General features: G+C 48.4%; 5 protein-coding genes across 5 annotated transcripts; 2 read left to right on the top strand and 3 right to left on the bottom strand.

Moving 5' to 3' along the window:
• Positions 1-538: 538 nt before the first annotated feature.
• FIESC28_02308 (uncharacterized protein) lies at positions 539-6,053 on the bottom strand (the record flags this gene model as incomplete). The annotated part of the gene is made up of 10 exons (XM_031156458.1): positions 539-900; positions 957-1,050; positions 1,105-1,531; positions 1,583-1,726; positions 1,782-2,162; positions 2,214-2,295; positions 2,845-3,445; positions 3,669-4,858; positions 4,908-5,054; positions 5,102-6,053. 10 exons carry the CDS (start codon positions 6,051-6,053, stop codon positions 539-541), a joined length of 4,380 nt encoding a protein of 1,459 aa, XP_031019481.1.
• A 2,195-nt stretch (positions 6,054-8,248) lies between these two features.
• FIESC28_02309 (uncharacterized protein) lies at positions 8,249-11,271 on the bottom strand (the record flags this gene model as incomplete). Its single annotated transcript, XM_031156459.1, has 9 exons — positions 8,249-8,327; positions 8,368-8,434; positions 8,675-9,135; positions 9,194-9,444; positions 9,497-9,705; positions 10,344-10,798; positions 10,895-11,010; positions 11,103-11,126; positions 11,185-11,271. The coding sequence occupies 9 exons, from the start codon at positions 11,269-11,271 to the stop codon at positions 8,249-8,251; spliced, it is 1,749 nt and encodes a 582-aa protein (XP_031019482.1).
• Positions 11,272-12,004: 733 nt separating this feature from the next.
• Positions 12,005-16,048, top strand: FIESC28_02310 (uncharacterized protein; the record flags this gene model as incomplete). Its single annotated transcript, XM_031156460.1, has 5 exons — positions 12,005-12,948; positions 12,997-13,276; positions 13,330-14,230; positions 14,288-15,297; positions 15,350-16,048. The coding sequence occupies 5 exons, from the start codon at positions 12,005-12,007 to the stop codon at positions 16,046-16,048; spliced, it is 3,834 nt and encodes a 1,277-aa protein (XP_031019483.1).
• An 822-nt stretch (positions 16,049-16,870) lies between these two features.
• On the top strand, positions 16,871-19,700 carry FIESC28_02311 (uncharacterized protein; the record flags this gene model as incomplete). The annotated part of the gene is made up of 5 exons (XM_031156461.1): positions 16,871-16,937; positions 16,988-17,445; positions 17,496-17,765; positions 17,832-18,256; positions 18,716-19,700. The coding sequence occupies 5 exons, from the start codon at positions 16,871-16,873 to the stop codon at positions 19,698-19,700; spliced, it is 2,205 nt and encodes a 734-aa protein (XP_031019484.1).
• Positions 19,701-20,293: 593 nt separating this feature from the next.
• FIESC28_02312 (uncharacterized protein) lies at positions 20,294-20,932 on the bottom strand (the record flags this gene model as incomplete). The annotated part of the gene is made up of 3 exons (XM_031156462.1): positions 20,294-20,330; positions 20,414-20,544; positions 20,597-20,932. The coding sequence occupies 3 exons, from the start codon at positions 20,930-20,932 to the stop codon at positions 20,294-20,296; spliced, it is 504 nt and encodes a 167-aa protein (XP_031019485.1).
• Positions 20,933-21,526: the final 594 nt, after the last annotated feature.

Below are 21,526 nucleotides of genomic sequence, written 5' to 3' on the forward strand. Positions count from 1 at the left end.
GATGGAACTCATTCCGCGCTCTTGTTCGCTAAGCCTATTGAGGTATGGCTCCTGGAGACTTCCCCGCATCGGCTAACATTGGATTTCTTCCTTCGGCAAAGCCAAGTCGTCATGATCCCTGCAGTTTAATTGGCGTTCTGGAGTGCAATAGGGTAGCAGAAGAGATATTGCAAACAACTATTCGGAAGCAATGTTATTAAAACGTTCTTCCTAATAAGAGATGGATGTTTACTTTCTAGTTGATGAATTTAATTTAGATATCCTACCGATAAGTTTGCATCAGCTTTACGTGATGGTTCATGCTTTCTTAGGTGAAATTTCTCATTGGTCAAGACTCTGGGCCCAGATGATAACCTGTCATCTGAAAAAGTCTTTCATAAAATGGTATGGCCTATCCTTCGATTCTGGGACAATGTAATTGGCCAGTGAAAAGACAGCATAATAAATCGAAAATAAAGCCCGTTTGGACTTTTGATACATTAGAGACCAGTCGTCTCGTTCCTCGAAATAGTCAAATGTTGATCGGACCTAGCCCCACTCAAACGCCCTTCGCGCGTGCCTCGACGCGTTCTTCTTCCCCACCAAGCATCTGTTTTGGCGTAGCAACTTCCTCCGAGTGGACATTAAGCGAGCCAAAATGCGAATCGAGCTCTTCCAAGGTCTTGTTCTTTGTCTCAGGGTAGCATGAATAGACAAGGATCGCAGAAAAGACGTTGAAGGACATGAAGATGAAATAGACCTTTGGGCCGATGCGAGATACAGCAACTGGCCAGACTTGTCCTACGATGATGGAACCTAGAGATGCACCAGAGGACGAAATGCCCAGACCCTTGGAACGACAGTTTGCCGGAAAGATTTCAGATGCGTAGATCCATGCGCAGGGGCCGAAACCCATGCTGTCTGTTGGAGAAACTCATCAGTATGTGTTTGTGGTAGAGCATGAACGAGAAACTTACATCCGACCGTAAAGAAGAAGATGAAGAAGATGTTGACATAGTTAGCGTGTGAGTTTGTCTGGCCGGGATAGGCGAGTTGCAAAGCGCCGTTGATCTGCCGGACCATCTTGTCAGTAATCAATCACCCAAAGGAAATCTCACAACATACCATCAGACAAAATGCCATGATTATGGCACCCACCCCAAGCGAGTGCCTTCTACCAAGCTTGTCAATGAAGAACATGGCAGCAACAGTGCAGGCCACTTGGACCGTCCCGTCGATGCCAGAGGCAAGCAGACTCAACTCTTCCGAGGTACCAGCAGCAATGAAGTTTGTGGGGAGGTAGTATCTAATGCCAGCAGCGCCACTCATTTGCTGAAGAAATGCGAGCGACCACGCGCGCCAGAGTCGCGACCATAGTGGCTTCTGCTGGATGAAAACTCGCGCAGACGTGATGGAGTTCTCTTGGTGCCAGAGAATATTGGCTCGAATCTCGTCAAGCTCGGGCTGGACTTCGCTCGGGGAAAGGCCGCGTAGTTTGGAAAGTGCTTGGCTAGCGGCTTCAATCTGGTCTGATTCAACTAGCCATCGAGGACTGACAGGCAATTAGATGAGATCAGCATGGGACACTGGGCACAAGACATACCTCTCAGGGATAAAAGGAACACCTGACAGGAAGAGAACGGCGGGAACGAATTGCATGGCATTAGATAGGCGCCATTCCAGATCGATACCATTTCCAGTGTTCCAGAAGGAGTATCCATAGCCAACCCAGAAAGCGATCGATATGCTACGATAATTAGAAACTGAAACCGATCGCATTTGAGAATTCAGTCTTGACTTACCCGGACACAATGCCAACCTGGTTTGCAGCAACGTACAGTCCTCGGTTCTTGGCAGGTGAAATCTCACTCAGGTAGAGCGGGACAGACGTAGATACCACACCTGTACCAAGACCTGCGACTATTCGCCCAATCACCATCATAGCAAGGTGGACTGAGCCGGTCTGTATGGCAGCACCTACACAGAGGAGACACACGCCTCCAAAGCCTGCCCAACGGCGACCATAGCGATTGTTCAAGGGACCTGCAAAGAATGCGAAGCCAACAAACTGACCTGCGTAGAAGATGGAAGTGATGAGGCCCTTGTCGCTCGAGGATGGGTTGTCGAGAGCTTTGTTGAAGCCAGGGGATACATAGATAGTACTCAGGATGCCGATGTCATAACTGATGACCTGTTAGTAATCTGGCGAATAGTGTCTTTGGGGTGATTTTTACCCCCAAAAGATTGATCCCATGGAGATGACGACGATGCTGAAGAACAGCCAAGCACTCATCTTGGGCTGTGCTGCGTCCACAACTGTAGCCATTGTGATAATAGAAGTTCAAATGGTCCGATAGAATGACTGAATGCTTATGCTTGAAGATATTCCCCGCAAAATATCTGGGGAAGGTATCATTTTTAACCTTATCAACATTGTTGGAATCTGGGGAAGCGCGGAGATGGCGTTTTGGCCGAGGGTATCGACTAGGTTGCTGGAAAGATTCCGTGGTGTGGGTATTCCATAGCAAGGGAGTCGGAACCTCCGCCGCCCACTATGGCCCCTCACGGCGGTTCCGTCTCGCGCGGGCCAACGGCTGGCAGTTATCCATGGCTTTTGATGGTTCGACTTGTTTAGCTTTGTAAATATTCCATGACAATGACCCATCAATGGCCTGACTATTTGAGGCTTGATCCCAAATCTCTGGTAGCCGACATTTACGGAGTGTATCAATTGGACACATTTCGTTGCTGAGCTAAAATGAATTTCGATAGCGCCAAAATCGACACCAACGGTGCCCAGTCAACGCCTAACATGCTCACCCATGTCTCTTCCACCCGTTTAACGCAAAATCTCAGTGTTCATACCTTTGCTGTCCAAGCCAATCAAAACTTCAATCGGAGCTTCCGGCCTGGTCAACACTTGACCATCCAATTCCCTCGAGATCTTGATCCTGTGTCGGGACCTCAAAACCTGTCGGAAGAGGACAGACGTCTTTCCTTTACTCCATACCATATTGGATACGCCGATGATGGCGTGATCGAGACCATTTCCCTTATGGCTCGGAATGGACGTGTCACGGGTCTGCTTGGACTTCCACGTCCACGCAATCTCTTGGTTGGGATAATTGTCCAAGCTGGTGGTGGATTTCCACCTGCCATACTTGACAGTGCACAAAGGCTGATCTGTGTCGCTGGAGGGACTGGAATCGCGCCATTCATTGCTATGGCGTTGGAAATGAACCGTAAGAGCAGCCCCGAGGACGGGGAGAAGAAGCCAGTTCTGATGTGCAGTATTCGGGCTAATGATTTTGGCGCTGTCGAATATTTGCTGACCCATCAACTCTTGCGCCCAAGAGATTGGAGTATGGTACGAATCTTTATAACTAATGGAGAAGAAGGTGATGGATTGATAGATGGTAAACCATCTCAATGGTGGCACGATCGATTTAAAGGACAGTCGCAGAGTCTAAATGGAAACAGTGGCTTTTGCCTTCGGAGAATGGAGCTACGAGACATTGAACCTGTGGTCAATGGGACAGACGACCCGGTGCTATTCTGTGGGAGCAAACAATTGGAGTGGCAAGTAAAGATGTGGCTGCTTAAGAGAGGAACTGTCCACTGCACAGAGAGATAGTTTGAGTCATTCAAATCTAAAACGATATACCATAAGCCTATTCATACACGCGCACCTCAAATACCCCACCAAGAACGTTCTCGCCTCCATTCAGCTCGAGTATCTCCACTCCAAGGTCTGTCAATTTTCTGGGCGAGTCAAGGACCACTTCACATCGCGACATGTGGTTCTCATCTTCAATGTATAGTTGTTCTTCCCCTTGAGAAAGGTCCAGTAGGCGCCATTTCTTTACGCAAAATGGAATAGCCCTCTCTGGATGACCTCTCAAGACAGACTCGAGGGCGTGATCGTAGTCTGTGTCGAAGCAAATAACTACTCTGCTGACTTCGACTGGGCTAGGCCAAGAGACGTTCAGAATCTTTCTACCAGCCGTGTTTGAGCAGGGAACCCAGCAATTCGTCCTCTTGGTGGGACGGGGAACGCCATTGCGAATGTTCTCAACGCCCCATGCCTTGAGGGGTGGTTCTATACTCAAGGCAAGGTTATGACCCATCGGCCTTCTAACAGGTGTCCATCGCTCGAATTCATCGACGCCAACGTTAGTAGGCGGACTCTGTGTGCACTCATGCTCGACCGTCATGAGGGCTGAAACACGGGTCTTGCTTGTACAGAGTGCAACAGCATCGTTCTGGATAAAGGCAAGGAAGACATATTGAGTCTGAGGATTCTCGATCCCGAAGTCAATGACAAGATCGTTTGCACCTGGGTCGAGCGAGAACGCTTTCTCGGCCAAGATAACCTCTGGCGTATAATTGTAAGGCTTCTTAGAACCTCGAAGCTGAACGATCAGCTTGGTAGCTTCAACTGATACGGCGGTAATGGAGAACTTGGGGACCGGTCCTTGCGAGATAGGTAGCATCTGTGCAAGACTTCTGACTAAGACCTTGGGCGGCCCATCAGCTGGGAGCTGCGAGAGTTCAAAAGTAGGCGAGCCGTCGATCTTTGAAGCTGAACGGACAAGATCTTTCGTGTCTTGAAGCTTATACCCTGGAATGAATTGCCCAGAGCGCATGAGCTCAAGTTGGAAGTTCTTCATTTCGGCCTTCTGGAGTAGTTGAAGAGGATCGATGGATTTCTCCTTGCACAACGAGGCTGCAACTCCCAAAGCGTTGGCATTGGCTCCACACGTCGCCATGACTCTTGTGGATGCGAAAGCAACGTGAGATGCCGAGATGATACGACCTCCGTACATAAGATTTGGTATCTCGGTACAAACCATGGAGGAAAAGGGTATCTGGTAGACACCTGGAAATATGTCAGTTGAATTCAACCTCTGGGTATGGATCAAGTTCACCTTTGGAGTGCCACTGAGTACAGCCATCAACTTCAGAGAAGACACCGTCCGCAGGGTGTAAGTCGAGTGACCAACCACCAAAAGAGACAGCGTCAGAATGGAACCTCTGCTCTACGATATCCTGCTGAACCATCATGGTGGGACCCACTGTAGAGGTTAGCTTTATACCGGTAAATCTAGAAATCAATACTGACCAAATCTTCTGCTTTCTCTCTTGCCCGGGATCGTGCCCACCCACTCAAGTGTCAAGTTTTCCGCTTCCGGGAAGCGTCCAGAGTTCTTGAAATAGTCCCAGACACCGTAAACAACCTTCCATAGCTCCCATTTGATCTCCTCAGTATCGTGAATGGTATCGAGTCTACCACCATATTCGATCCACCAAAGGTTGCAGCCCATTTCCTTGGTACTGAAACTTTTGAAGCGTGGGATTTCTGCCTCAACATCCTTGAGAGCATAAGATGGAGCGACAAACCTGACAGGCTTTCCGACATCTTTGGTGTAAAAGTAAATGGAGTGACCTAAGAGGTGCCCATACTCTGAAGACGGTGCAAAGAGTTCTCCAAACTCGTCACGTTTCTCAGCACCAATTCTGAACGGAGCACCGGCCAAGAAAGAGAGTGTGCCGTCGCCTGTACAGTCGATGAACTGATCAGCTCGGATATTGAACCTGAGCGACGTTTGAGAACTGAACGCGCTGACAGAGCCGATTGTATCACCGTTCTTCTCGCACCCAACCAAGGCGGTGTTCAGAAATAGCTTGATATTGGGCTCAAGCTTGACCTTTTCTAAGAGAATGGTGTCCAGAATCAGAGGATTGCCCTCGGGATTCCGATATAAATTCTCCAAGAGTATCTCATCGACAAGACCCCCTTCCCTGGCATAGCGGTTGTTGTTGAACATGTGCGAAGTCGCTCCGAGAATCCAAAGCCGAACTTCGCTGGATGCGTTGCCTCCAAGGACGGGACGATCTTGGATCAAAATGACTTTGACATTGTTCCTTGCCGCGGCGATTGCAGCGATGGTACCAGCGAAGCCGCCACCGCAAACACAAAGATCTGCTTCCAGGTTGCGGACTTGGAGGTCACGACTTGAAGCTGCCGGCTCACGGCGAAGAACAGGGTCGTGGGAAATTCGTGCAGGGGCCATGGCAGTTTACGGTAATAATAAAAGTCATAAATAAGAAACGGAATCGAGAATTTAGTTTCTAATCAACTAATGCTTCATGGAAGCTTGATATTTTAAAGGTGTTAATGATATCTCGACATCACTCAATCACATGATATAATTGTTAAGATCCGGTACTGGTTCTCATACTTTGCACAGGCGGAACCGCCGTTGTACAATTGAGAGCAAGCATCAACCCCTGCGCTTGAGGGTGGGGTCGGCGATCAATATCCCGAATTCCAGACCCAGAGGATCAGACGTTGCCTAAATCAGGACGACCCACCGACCTAAGACGAGTGCAAGCCGCCGGCGGTTCCGTCAATCGCTTAACTTCCCCGCAGCGCATACGACACTTGTTTTGAAGAGTTGAAGCTGTTTGGACATGCTTGCACCATCTCATACTGGAATGGCTCAGCCTACATTGCAGGACGGACAGGGTCCTCTGAGAAATGTGTCATTGAGAGTATCTCAAGTATTCTCGGCATGTAGCTTTTGTAAAAGCCGAAAGAGCAAGGTATGTACGATTACACCTGCCCACTTTTATTGTCTATACACTAAATCGCTTACAGTGTGATGGGGCTACTCCAGCCTGCGGCCGCTGTGTTCGATCTGGCCGTCAAGATACTTGTTCCCTACAGAATGAAACGTCTAGTCGCGGAAGAGATTATCCTACAGTCCTCCAACAAAAGATAGTCGATGCTCAGCGGCGACTTGCTCAAGCACAAACCGGACATAGTGTCTCCCAGTCCCCATCATCAAATGTCCAATTGCCAGGACATCAACAGCCACCGAAAGCACAGGAGAGCTCGATGATCGATTCTTTAGTCAATGACATAGAAGCTTTACCCATCATTCCATCCTCGTACGAGTCAGCTACAGGAGGTCCGACACTTTCAACACTTGTTTTGGCAACCGCAGGAACTGACCAGATCTCATCATCAACCATCCATCGGGCCCAGCGAGTGGAAACAACACCTTGCTTGCCTGCAGAATCTACTGCTTTAAGCCTTGCAAAACATTACTTGGAAAACGTATATCCGCGTCTCCCCTTCTTCTCCATCCAGGGGTTTTGGGTCCAATTTCAGCATGTCTTCTCCGGCGCGACACCCTCTGTACAAGGGATGCACTATCAACGCGTGCGGGACCCAATTAGCATAGTATCACCAACTGTGAAAGACTTTGACCGTTCGTCGATCAGCCACGGTTATAGCTATTTCACAGTTTTGCTAGTACTCGCAATATCAACTTCCAGCCTCTCGCGCAGTGCAGATAGCGTTATATCAGCACAAGCAGAAAGACTATTCCGACATGCATTAGAATTCCGGGAGTCTGCTATTATACCAGGCAACATTATCGGGGTGCAGTCTATCTTGTTTTTGATACAATTTGCGACTTTAAATCCCTCTCTGTTCGACGCTTGGTATCTGATCGGCGTTGGTATGCGAATGTGCGTAGACCTTGGACTGCACCAGGATCCACAACCTTCAGATTCGATCGAAGTGAGCTTGTTGGAAACGCGACGTCGTTTGTGGTGGAGCATTTATGCGTTTGATCGGTCGATGAGTCTGGGATGTGGACGCCCTACGGAGATATCTGACTCGGCCATCAATGTGTCCCTTCCAACCTTCAGAATCGAGATATCGGCGACGCCCGTAGAGATTCACGGGTACTTACAGCGATATCGCGCCCTGCAAATCCAATCCAAGATTTATAATGGTCTCAATGAGACCACAGACGCCGATGGGTCAATGGCACGAGAGACGTTCATGCAACTCTCCCTTGAGTTGACAGAGTGGAAAGAAGCAAGCTATCGGCTGCCGACAAGGACTCTTCTGGAAAGCGAATGGTTGATGGGTCGCATGCTTCTGCTGAGACCTTGCAGAATACTTCCTGAACGAACAATGAGCGAGCTCATCGAATTATGGCATTCTGCAGTCGGGTTCATCGGACTCTATCGCCGATTGGTGGAAACGAATTCCATATTCTACGTTCAGGTGGCTTGTGAAAAGGTGTATTGGACCGGTCTCATGGCCCTTTACAGTTTCTGGAGTCTTCGCACTGGACCTGATGGGAGCAGTGATGACTTGCACACACTAAACATCTGGGTCATGGGAAGGGATACTATGTTTATCCTTCGTAGTCTGAGCGAGCGATGGGAGCAGGGAAAGCTACTCTGCTCACGCTTTGACTCCCTCATAACAGATATCATGGAGACCGTGGGGACAAATGGAGATGGTAATGTAACGTCTGAGATGCCTACAGTATTACAAAGTTTAGACCAGTACACAAGTCTTACCACGATATGGGCCTCTTGTGCACGGGAGGACGGCGCAATAAGCGAAACATGCCAGGGAACAGACACACTGCGAAAGTTGATAGTCAACATGATATAGGAATATACGCAGACAATCTCTCTATGCAATTTACGAATTCAGACCGACAAGGTTTGCGGCAATAAAATATCACAGCCTAAGAAGATCAAAACTCGCCTTAGACCACTTAGTACATAAATAAACGTATCAGTATCCTCATAGGCTCGAGCGGATTGACCATCACAAAATCCCTTACATTGGGTATTTATATCAAGTCTGTAAGAAACTCACTGTTTCCCAGCCACTCCTCCAACTCAGCGCTATTCGCTATCCACATCATCGGGTTCATCGCTCGCAGATCACCATTAAACTGATCTGGACCAGTTCTCCTACCATCACTGCCCACCCCCTCATTGCTGCTATCATGCTGAGCAATGAAAGGATCTTGTCTGCCAGGGATGCCACTACTGGTGGAGGAGAATCCCAGCGCGTCTAGATAGCCATCTATCTTTGAGCTGTCATGAAATGCGTCCACTGGCGATGATGAACAGCGGAACTTCACATAACCCACAGCGATTCTGCAGAGAACTTCGAATAGGCGTTGAATCTTGGCGGCGGGATCAGAAACAGAAGACGCAGACTGGATGGAAGCAACAAAGGCTTGGAGGCGGTTTAGGTCCGCATCATCCTGGGTTTCGATAACGTGACAGAATATGACAATGAATGGAATAAAGGGAGCGAATAAAAGTGTCCTGAGTTTGTTAGCGCTGAGCCAAACCAAGAACGGTGAGTATAGGTTCCATTGCTTACCAGTGTATGTAAGTCGCAAGGTAGGGTGTCGCGCTCTTATGCATGTGTGCTACGCATTCTTCATGTTTCTCCAAAGTGGCTCTTGCAGTGGCGACACAGTTGTAGTTGAAGGTCGTGGTAGAGCCTGGAATGGGTGGCGCGGCCCGATGAACAAGTGTAAGGAGGGATAGTCGAAGGACCTTATCTGAAATGTAAAAGAAGTCTATCAAATCTTCACCAGACTCCTTCCTTGCTTCTTGGTGCCATTTCATCTTGGGTTTATGTCAGGAAATTGGTCAATCATTTTTCTTCATGTTAACCTACGTTTGTTTCCCAAACCTTTTCATCCAGGGTCTGTAGATCAGACAATAAAGCCTCGACCCGAGATTGCTTTACCTCATCGGGTTGTGTCGTGGATTTGGGGGCATACAGCATCTCGTAAATATTGCCCTGACAACGGGCAGTCTCGATAGATAGAACGAAGTAGGCTAGAACCGCCTCAGGAATAGAATCATTGGTAGTTGGCTGTGGTACTGTGATATCCCAGTCAGGTATCGTTGAAGGTCGCCCTAAGCGCAGAGATAAACTCTTGTCAATGAAGTAGATGCTCCAAAACAGGAATTGCTTGTATTAGAAATCGTCGTGTTTGTCATTTTTCATCGATGCAACCCTGTGATAGCTCAGAGTCTGGCAAAGTTCTGATGCTTTGGCAGACAAGGTCCACGAACGAGAAGGTTTCGAGAGTTCAATAGCATAGGTGGCCTGAAGAGTAGTCAGCACAGGCATGCATCATGATTTGAGGGACCACTTGCACCAAAAAGAAGAGCAAGAATAGTGTCAGAGGTCGCGGGCAGATGCAATGGCAGGTTTGATAAAACAGTCTCAAGATTGTCGCGACATAGATGAGCATGGGCGACGTATTCGTCCCGTTCCTGTCCGACGACGTGAAAGCTGTAGTCCAAGAATAGCGAATAAAGGCCAGCATTGACAGTGGTAAAGTTAGCTCCAGAATGATTGTCATTGAAATAGACATCAAGGCACATGTCTGTGAATCTTTGAAACGGAAGGAATTGGTAGATCCAGCCAATCCCTATGAGCTGTTTTGCTAAGGCGTGAACCACAGTGTCAGCCTAAATGGTCATAATCTGCGCGGGGATGGATCAAGGCGCACCTTTCGCAAGACGAATTAAAGCAATGGCCTTTTTGAAGGGAGGCATCTCACTTTCTGGGAGATTGACCACCCGGATGGGCCTGGCATGTGGATACGCTAGCTCATTATCTGCAACAGCTTCCTTCGTGAGTATAGAAGACAGTTCATCAATAGTGTCGCATAACTCGGGACTGGAAACCTGCAGTGAGTCGGTGGCGGCAACCTTCTGCAAGAACTCGTTGGCAAAGGCAGAGTGAGCTGATAAAGAAGATTCTCCCTCGACCACCTGCCCATGGGCCCTTTTCAGTTGGGTCGAGTCGCTGGCTGGTATCGATATAGAGGAGGGTGCCTGGTCAGCAGCTCGTGAATTTCCGGCTGACCGAGAGCTTTCGTTGAACGACTCGCTCGCTCGGAGCTTTTCCAAAAGCCCGATTGCCCTTTCAAGCCTGCTGTCGATGAGGTCTATCTTTCGTTCGCTGGAGACAGGAAGTCGATATGTTAGTCAACGTGAAGGACAAAGATGGGACGTCATGAAGAATAATACATGTGCATGGAATCTAGGGGCCGCATACTATTGTGGGGTGAGGAGAATGCGCGTGCGCTTCTTTGGAGCTGGGACGGGAGTGTAGACACAAACAACTTTGGCGCTGATGCAGTGGGCGCAAGGCGACTCTCTGTCGCAACGAACCTGACGTAGGTATGTAAGCTTCAGGCTCAAAACTCGATATACGAAGGGAGCCAATGGACGTAGGTCTTTCTGTAATCATGCATGGTACATACCTTGCGAGCACGACAAGCATCGCACTATGATAGAGGTCAGTCTGTATTCGAAAGCTGAAAGGTGAGGGATGGGAGTACTCACAGCTCGACGACTTGCATCGGGGGCTACTGGCGACCAGTCAGGACCACTGCCGAGTCCACCGGCCTCGAGCTGACTGCCGTTATCCATGTTATGGTGGCACAGGCGTCGCAGCAGCTATTGCAAGATTGGAGCCCGCCCTACTCCTTACTAAGGCATGCAAAGTCGAGGGCGTCTGGGATCGGGAAGAAGGAATTCGGTCTCCGAGAAAGGAGGGAAAGCATAACACAGTATAGTAACAGGGGGGCAGCACTTCAAGCAGCGCAGTGAGGAATGTAATTTTTCGTCAAGGGAAATTGTAAGCAGAGAGGGAGGTGTCAATAGCTGTGACGCAGACCACATCCAGTGGCGGTTGCAATGATGAGCTGACCAATAGACACTGTTATTATAGTGGAGTTTGACTTGAATGCAGACTAGCCCAAGGTTAACAGCATGAGTCGTTCGCCGCCTGGGGGCCTGGCTCCATGACTCACCCGGACTCTCGCTCGGCCACTCGGTGACGGGCCCCGCGAGCTCCGGTCGCCGAGACCAGAAATCTACCACGTCTAAAATGTACCTGGGATACTAGCAACGAACTGTGGATACCAGCCGGCCGGAGGGTGGGACTTGCGAGCCCCGGCTGCCGAGGGGATGCTTGAGCTCCGGTACCGACTCCGTTAACATGGGAAAGGCTTTCTCATCCCAAAAACGATTCTCCTGTTATTTCCCTTCAAAAGAATATAATTCGCTACCCTCACTTAGAATTCAGCTGAAGTCATTCCTTACCAATAATCCTAAATTCCGAAGCATATGCAAGACTGCATTATCACCAACGGCTGACAACATGATCTCCAATGAGAAGGAAGACGAGGCGAACCAGAACGATGAGTCTCTTGCAACCACCTGCGCAACCGAAAAGGAGCCACAAACGTGGCCCTATGCCAGAATCTTCAAATTCGGTGGTGTGTTCGAGCATTCAATGCAAGCCGTCGCCATCTTTGCTGCCATTTGCTCCGGTGCAGGTATCGCTTTCCAAAATCTCATTTTCGGAAGGTTCATCACCGCCGTTATTGATTTTTCAACCGAAAAGACATCGCCTGCCCAACTCCGCGACGACGCCGCAACATTTGCTCTCTATTTTGTTTACCTCGGCATCGGCCGATTCTTTCTATCTTACGCCTATAACACGCTTCTGACCTACACCGCTTATCGTATAACTCGAAACATTCGACATTCATACCTCAGAGCCGCCCTTAGCCAAGAAGTCGCTTTCTTCGATTTCGGCACCGGTGGTTCTATTGCAGCCCAGGCTTCTTCCAACGGCCGCTTGATTCAAGGCGGCATCAATGAAAAGCTGGGGCTGCTATTCCAAGGACTATCTACCTTTGTAACAGCATTTGCTATTGCATTTGTGTTCCAATGGAAACTTACGCTTATTTGCCTTTGCATAGCACCTGCGACGCTTATTGTTAACGGAGCTGCAGCTGGTATTATGGCAGGCCACGAAACCAACATCTTGGAAATTCAGTCCGAAGCTAACTCATTTGCCGAAAACATTCTGTCATCCATCCGCACAATCCATGCGTTTGAGATGCGTAACAGGTTGGTCAGAAAATACAACACGTATTTGACTTATGCCCACCACGTCGGTAACAAAATTTCGCCTCATTTTGGCACTCTGCTTTCAGCCGAGTATTGCATCGTTTACCTGGGCTACGGTCTAGCTTTCTGGCAGGGCATACGGATGTTTGCTAGGGGTGAGATAGACCAGCCCGGAGAGATCTTCACGTAAGTAGCTGTGGCATAGGTTGGCCGACTTACCTGCTGACAATCAAGTGTCCTCCTCTCCGTTATCATCGCCGCAACCAGCCTCACCATGCTTGCGCCATATTCTGTCGATTTTACCCGGGCATCCGTTGCTGCAGCGAAACTCTTCGATCTCATCGACCGCCAGTCCGACATTGATTCATTCAATTCTACCGGCAAAATACCATCTGAGATAACAGGCGAAATCACGTTTGACAATGTCACTTTTGCCTATCCAACTCGGCCTGGTGTTACAGTCCTTGATAACTATTCCGTCAATTTTCCTGCTGGGAAAACTACTGCCCTAGTTGTGAGTTCAGACTTTCACCGATATGGAAGCGTGCCTAACTTTGTTTTGTACAGGGCCAATCTGGATCCGGAAAAAGCACTATCATCGGTCTTCTCGAGCGCTGGTACAATCCCCAATCGGGCACGATCAGGTTAGACGGCTATGAAACCGATCAGCTAAATTTTAACTGGCTCCGAACCAATATCCGTTTAGTTCAACAAGAGCCAGTCCTATTTCAAGGAACTGTCTTTGAAAATATTCGATCTGGTCTAACTGGTACTGCCTGGGAAGATGAATTAGTGGAAAATCAGATGCACCGTGTCGAGGAAGCTGCTAAGCTAGCTTTCGCCCATGAGTTCATCTCCCAGCTCTCTGATGGCTATTATACGCAAATTGGTGAGCGTGGAGGGCTTCTCTCTGGTGGCCAGCGACAACGCATTGCTATTGCACGCAGTATCATTTCTCAACCTAAGGTTCTTCTTCTTGATGAAGCTACAAGCGCCCTTGATCCAGAAGCTGAAGGTATTGTTCAAAAGGCACTTGATAGGGCCTCCGAGGGCCGTACAACAATCGTTGTTGCTCACAAGCTTGCTACTATCCAGAAGGCGGACAACATCGTCGTTATGATGAAGGGGCGCATCGTTGAGCAAGGTACTCACCAATCTTTGATCATGCATGGCGGTACCTATTCTCGACTCGTGCAGATTCAGAACCTCACTGACTCTAACAATGAGTCTGGAGGCGCGACGGACCAATCTGAATCCCTCGACCACGCTCCCATATCTATCGAACCTAGCAGAACCTTATCTCGGCATGAAACCTTCCACCAAACTCATGTCGATAGTAGTAAGGATTCGGATTCATTTGATCATCATGAGCAACGGGGTGTCATCTCTGTCATGATTCGTATTGTTGGTCAAACGCCTGAGCTGAGATTGGCATTTATTGTCATCCTGATGGCCTGCATGGTGGCAGGTAAGTGGTCTTTTGTCTCTGATTCTGTCAAATCTCTCAGCTCCTAACATCCTGCAGGCGCAACCTTTCCTGGTCTGGCCATTCTGATTGCCAACATTGTCGAGGCCTTCTCTCTCACAGGGTCTGAGATGGAGCGCCAAGGCAACTTTTATGCTAAGATGTTCATTGTCTTCGCCTGCGGCTGTTTCGTTGCCTATTTTGCTTTGGGATACGCCACAAATATTGTTGCTCACACCTTGAGTCACAAGTTCCGCAAATCCATTCTTGAGAACATCCTCCGGCAGGATTTGCAGTTCTTTGATCGGGAGGAGAACACCACCGGAGCGCTGATCAGTCAGATAGACTCAAACCCACAGGCTGTCCTTGAACTTATGGGCTACAACGTCGGTCTTATCCTTGTCGCCGTTTTCAACATTGCTGCCTGCAGCGTCTTAGCTATCGTGTATAGCTGGAGACTCGGCTTGGTAGTTACCTGCAGTGGTCTCCCTCCTCTGGTTATTGCTGGCTATCTCAAAATCCGTTTCGATGCTAAGTTGGATCGCGAGACGTCTAGGCTCTTGTCACTCAGCTCCTCTATCGCATCCGAAGCAATCATCTCTATCCGTACTGTCTCGTCTCTTGCTATCGAGAAGTCAGTGTTATCTCGATACTCTCACGAGCTCGATTCGGCATTGGCCAACTCCAAGCGACCTGTGTTCACCATAATGATCTGTTTCGCCTTTACACAGTCTATTGAATACTGGTTTATGGCTCTTGGCTTCTGGTACGGCTGCTACCTTCTATCATTTGACCAGATCAGTATGTACGCTTTTTTCGTCGCATTTCTGGGCGTTTTCTTCTCTGGGCAGTCAGCTGCACAACTCTTTCAGTATTCGACCAGCGTCACCAAAGGTATCAATGCAGCAAACTATATCTTTTGGCTCCAGGACCTTCAGTCATCAGTGCGGGAAACGGATGAGAATCGTGGAAACGGTCCTGAATCGGGCACTGAGGTCAATGTCCGTGACGTACGGTTTTCTTATCCCCTTCGACCCGAGATACCTATCCTTAGAGGCATCAACTTTAATGTAAGTGGTGTCTTTTACTACTCTCTTTTCACCGCTAATAAGATGTGCCTAGATAAAGAAGGGTCAGTTCGTCGCTTTTGTCGGATCGTCTGGTTGTGGCAAATCTACAATGATCGCTTTGCTTGAACGATTCTACGATCCCACAACCGGCTCAATCGACATTGACTCGTCCAGGTTGACTTCTCTGAATCCTCGATTGTATCGTCGCATTGTGGGACTCGTTCAACAGGAGCCAGCATTGTTTCAAGGCTCTATCCGTGAGAATATCGCGCTGGGGATCGATGAAGCATCTGACGATACCATTTCCTCGGGTGCCGCAGGGACCGTCAGCGATAAGGAGATTGAGTTGGCACTGCGAGCTGCCAATGGATGGGACTTTGTGTCGTCTCTGCCTGAGGGTCTGTCTACTCCTGCTGGCTCTAGTGGTACGCAGTTGTCTGGTGGTCAGCGACAACGCATTGCTATTGCCCGCGCACTTATTCGTAATCCGAAGGTGTTGCTTCTTGACGAGGCGACAAGCGCGCTTGATACAGAAAGCGAGAAAATTGTTCAGGGCGCGTTATCCAAGGCTGGTAAGGATAGTGAGAGAATCACGATTGCTGTTGCTCACCGCCTTATCACAATCAAGGATGCGGATGTAATTTGTGTCTTCTATGCCGGGAAGATCAAGGAAGTTGGAACGCATCAAGAGCTAATTGCGCAAGGCGGTAGGTATCGCAACATGTGTAAGGCGCAGGCTTTGGATCAGTAAATCTGATTCATATTATCCAGTTTTCAATTTTCAAGTAAATGGTCATTGTGCTATTAGGTTTAAATTATAGTTTGAAAACATATTTCTAGTTCTCTTAACGTCGATACATACTTGCTCCCTTCATCCACCGATATGTGAAAATAGATACTTGCATTGTTGTTTAATCTGATCTCCTCAAGATTCTTGAGTACCTCGTTAACTATCTTAATCCATCTCGATGCCGATGTAGATCGCTTTCTACTCCACAGTAAAAGTGTTAGCAGCTGCTATTCTCTTTTAAGCTGTTGAAGTGGTTTTCAAGTATAACCTTGATCTCTAAAAAAGGCGACTCGTAAGTCCTTGGGGTCACCCGCTTCGATGCGTATCGTTATCAGATCATTCATCTCAATATAAACAGGATTACTAGTGGAGTCGTGTCGGGTTAAATTCTTCAGCCGCACTTCTGATCCTAGCCCAAATCAACCAACAGTATTTCTAGTTTGGGGATATGTGGATACAGGTGGTATACATGTAACCCAGCATAGAGGTTCTTTTGTTTCATGACGTGGAGTCCCTAACGGTCCGCCAGTCTAAGAAGTATGTAGAGTCTGGGGTGTTGGTAGGATACAGGGGTTTTAACGAGATCGGCAGGCATCGCGGAATGAACATGCGGAAGATACCCGTTACTCTCGTTCGACGGAATGAGCTGTATAAATTGACATAAAGGTTTCGCTTTATCTTGTTTATTTGCAAGCAGCTCGAGCTTCAAGCAATTTGCAATTCCTCATCCCAACTCCGCCGAGCAGCTTCCATCCATCTTCTAACACCGTCGTTATCTCCACGATGCTTTTCAATCCCTTGCTATATTTATTCCTTAGCGCAGCAGGTGCCTGGACCCCACAGTCCAGAGGTGAATATTTGAATATCCATATGAAGAAGTACGAAACTAATGAAAACCAGCGGCTGCAAATGCCAGAGGAGAGAAGCTCACCGAGCGACGCCTATTGGACGACGAAAAGATCCGTGGCGTCAACTTGGGCTCGCAGTTTATTATTGAACGATGGATGGCCGAAGATTCATGGAAGACCATGGGCTGCAGTGCTTACAACGATGAATGGGCATGCGTCAAGGGTATAGGTCAAGCCAAAGCCAACGCCGCCTTTAAAAAGCACTGGGAGACCTGGATCACAGAAGACGATATAAAGGAGATCGCCAGCCTTGGCCTCAATGCCGTTCGTATTCCTGTCGGATACTGGATGTACGAAGACATTATCCAAGAAGGAGAATACTGGCCCCGTGGCGGTATCTGGCATCTCGATCGAATCGTAGGCTTGTGTAAGAAATATGGCATTTACGTGCTTATCGGTCTTCACTCTGGTCCCGGGATCAGTTCTCCAAACGAGCAATTCACAGGTCATGTATGTATCCTTTTTACAGCCTCGTCAGACTTTGCTTACTAACGGTTCAGTCCGTGCCAAACCCTGGATTCTATACTCCAGAGAACTACGAGCGAGCTTATCGGTTTCTCGAGTGGATGACGAAGCGGATCCATACTAACGGCAACTACACCACTGTTGGGATGCTCGAGGTTTTGAACGAGCCTGTGCATGTAGCAAAGTGGAAGGCCGAGGCAGCTGATATGATCAAGAATTACTATCCGAATGCTTTTAAGCGCATCCAAGCTATGGAGGGCTACCTAAAGGTTGCTAGCGCTGACCGCTTACACATCCAATTCATGGTAAGTCCCCTGCACGCCTCTAGGAAGAATGGAAATCATAGTGATGCTAACTTGGACATCTTATAGGGCAAGTCCTGGGGATCAGGAGACCCAAGGACCTATCTCCCAGATGATGAGCACGTATTCTTCGATGCGCATCGATACCTGAGCTTCGATAATAGGATCGCCGGTAACAAGAAAGCCTACATCCAAACTGCCTGCAAAGATGACATGGGGAGACATGTCTTTGTTGGTGAATGGTCTCTGTCAGTGAACAGTACCTTGAAGAATACGGACGAGTTCAAGGTGAATGGACAAGAAACATGGTATAAGGCCTATTGGGCTGCACAGGCAGAGTCCTTTGAGAAGTCTGATGGGTGGTTCTTTTGGTCTTGGAAGTGTGACGGTAAATTGGGCAAACAAGACTGGCGATGGTGCTACCAGTCTGCGGTTGCTGCCGGCGCTATTCCTAAGGATGCCAGCAGCGCAGCGACTTTGAGCCCTTGCGATAGGTATACCCGGTAAATAGATATCTCATGGAGATTTTCCAAGATGTGAGATACAATCCAGGAGGTCAGCACGCTTTAGCCAATACAATAAGACTGTGTACAGATCGCTCCGAAACAAAATGCCGGTGACGTCTAGGTACTTCACGGTCTTCTGTATCGCAACCCGAAGCCGTACAAGACATGCCTTTTCCTTATACCAACTAGGTATCCTACCCCATGCATCAAAGTACTATCAACAACCCTGCAACGGGTACGTGCACAGAACTTGGCAAAGGAGGACCCATATGACCCACCGAAGATAGTTACATTGGCTCGTATGGGCACTCGTATGGGCACTCGTAAGGGCCACAAACTAAACGAACAACCCCGCACGACCTTCGTGATATATAATTCAAGAGTTCAGGACAGTAACTCACCTCTTTCCTTTCCAAACAAACATTACTGCACTATGACTCTCTCAAGCCTTGCAAAAAAGACCCTGGAAGTTTCCCAGGGTTTCACATACACTTACTACGTCTCCCATTCCAAGGCTGAAAAGCCGACGATCATTCTTTTCCATGGTTGGCCTGACTCAGCGAAGCTTTGGAATGGATTGATGAGCAATTATCTTGTACCAAATGGATACGGCGTCGTTGCGCTGGATTGTCTGGGATATGCTGGCACTTCTAAACCAACCGACCTGGAGGCATATGCATGGCAGCACATGACAGCTGACGCTATCGAAATCCTCGATGCCGAGAAGGTGGATAAGGTTATTTCTCTTGGCCACGACTGGGGTAGCGCTATGTGTCAGCGCCTGTACAACTTTTACCCTAATCGTGTCATTGGTCTTGTCATGATCAACGTCGCGTACATTGCCCCAGGAGGAAAATTCGATCTTGAAGAAACGAACAAGACGGCGAAGGAGAAACATGGCCATGGCGTCTACGAGTACTGGCATTTCTTTACCGCCGAAGACTCAACAGCTATCATGACCAAGAACGTCGAGTCAGTATATAGTGTCGCGTTCGGCGATCCTTATACGTGGCTGGACAACTGGGTTAGCCCAGGCGGCATGCGCAAATTCGTTACCGAAGGTCGCACGCAGCCAACTCTACCATTTACCACCCCCGAGCATAGAGCAGACTTTATGGAAAGATATGCCAAGGAGGGTGGATTCGATGCACCAAGCTGCTGGTACAAAGCCTTCGTGGCTAATGTTCAGAGTGCGTCAGACAGAAATGTTTCTGAGGATGCTAAGACTGTCAATGTTCCGGCGCTTTTCTGGGGCGGAGAGCAGGACTTTGTGTGCCGTCCTGCTGCGCTCCAGGACTCGATTGATGACGGATACCTACCGGATGTTAAGTCTGTTGTCAGAGAAGGAGGGCACTGGGCACTGCTTGAGAAGCCGGAGGAGTTTGGTCAGGATGTGCTTCATTGGTTGGAGTCAACTACGTTTGCGAAGTAAATGCTGTTCAACGAAAAGGGCAGATGTTGATCCCACATTTGCAACGAAAATCATTTCCTATTTGCAGAGATGCTTTTGTGGGGCGTTAAGTGTTATGACTAACCAGGGTTGATGCCGAGCACATTGTAACCAATAGGGATAAGCATTTACGTCATGTCAAGACTGTAGGGTAGTTTCAACTCTTTATTAATTCCCTACAATTTTAAGATAATAGTCATCATTCTATTAAATTCTCTAAATTCTCAGTAGTTGCCTCTATATGTTGAAGATGTCCTTTATCCTTTTTAAGTCACTTCTATCGGGACTTGTGTACGATCTACGAAGAAGATGATTTGTGTCTCGTTGTGGCAATGATGTGTTTTCAGCTCAGTTGATGGACATAGCCCCGCATTTTGAATTTCATCTATCGATAAGAAACGATCGATAAGGAAGATAACGCGGATCCACCAGCCCGATACGGCTTAGCTTAAACGCTTTGATTAGTTTACTCGGGCTGTCCCGCTGACTAGCTAAATCGATCATAGCGCATTCCAAAAAGGCTACATCGTCTCGTAGTTTGCTCTTCGCCTTGACATTTTGGCAGTGGTTTGCATTTAAGAAGCGAAATATGCAGTCTTTTCACTCAGATATCTAAGTACATAAGTACATGTTAACTTCAAAAATCGTGGCTACCATGCCTTCCTGGTACAACCATTGGCCACCTCATTGAGTACCGAGTGTAACGTGTGGTACCTCTAGCAGGAACAGCCGCAATCTTGGGGACGTGTCCTGCAATTTTGTCCGCAGCCGTAGTGCTCATCGTCCATCCCGCAGTCGTGCCAACTGTGACATCCCCTCCAGGGCCCTGCGCCCTTGGCATTAGCAGTCCAACACCACTGGCCGCCCTTTCCACAGACCTTCCAGCAGAAACGATCAGAGCAGCCGTATGGGGCGGTGAGTGCGCAAGTTCGCTCGAAGAGGTTCTTGGGAGAGTGTTGGATAGGCTTCTTGTTCTCAAAAGGAGCCAGGGAAGCGCCCTTCTTGGGATCGAGCTCACGGTCGCGACCCCCGTTGGGGTGGTCGGCGCAGAGACGGATCTCAGAGGCCTGGACACCCTCTGGGATGTCAGAGGGAGCGACGTTCATGACTCCAAGGCTACCGCAGACGGCCTCGTTACCCTTGTAGAGGCTGTCGGCGGCAGCGACGAGAGGGGTGATGGCTGCGAAAGCAAGGGCGAAGAGTGAAGACTTCATGATGACTGCACCATGTTAGCTTTGCAATGACGTTGAAGACGGCGAACGGCTGTAGCTATAATTACATTTTCAGATTGGAAGCACAAGAGGCTTTCACAGTCTGGGTGTTGGTATAGATGGGATTGATGATAGAATACTGTTCAAAGACTTAGGGGTTGGCCTTTTCACAAAGAGAAGTGTTGGTGAAAGGAAAAGAAAGAGGCCAGAAGGGGGAAGGGGAGAGGGGACTTTATGTCTCTAACCAAACCTCATGCCGGGCGGGGTAAACGGAAGTAGCTTTAGAAGTGTTGGTGTGGTGATTGATGCTGTATTGGTGTAATTTTGTTGAGGAAAAGTTTAACTGCACCAGAGCTCTGGTACTGGATAACAAAAAAATATCCATGACGTCCCAACAGCCCATTGTGGCCACTCCATTGACTTCATCACCTGATATCTGGTATCAGGACACGTATTGATTTTGTTGGTCGTCATGATGTTGGTCGTGATGGTAATTGTACCGGAGGTCTTGGTAGAGTTAGCAGTGTCGGCCCAGCCGAATCAATCACCACCCGGTATTGACCGCCCGATCGGTACTCTAAATATACCATAAATATT

Source organism: Fusarium coffeatum, assembly GCF_003316985.1.
Source record: "Fusarium coffeatum strain FIESC_28 chromosome Unknown BRIP53273_contig_50, whole genome shotgun sequence".
Classification (NCBI taxonomy): Eukaryota; Fungi; Ascomycota; class Sordariomycetes; order Hypocreales; family Nectriaceae; genus Fusarium; species Fusarium coffeatum.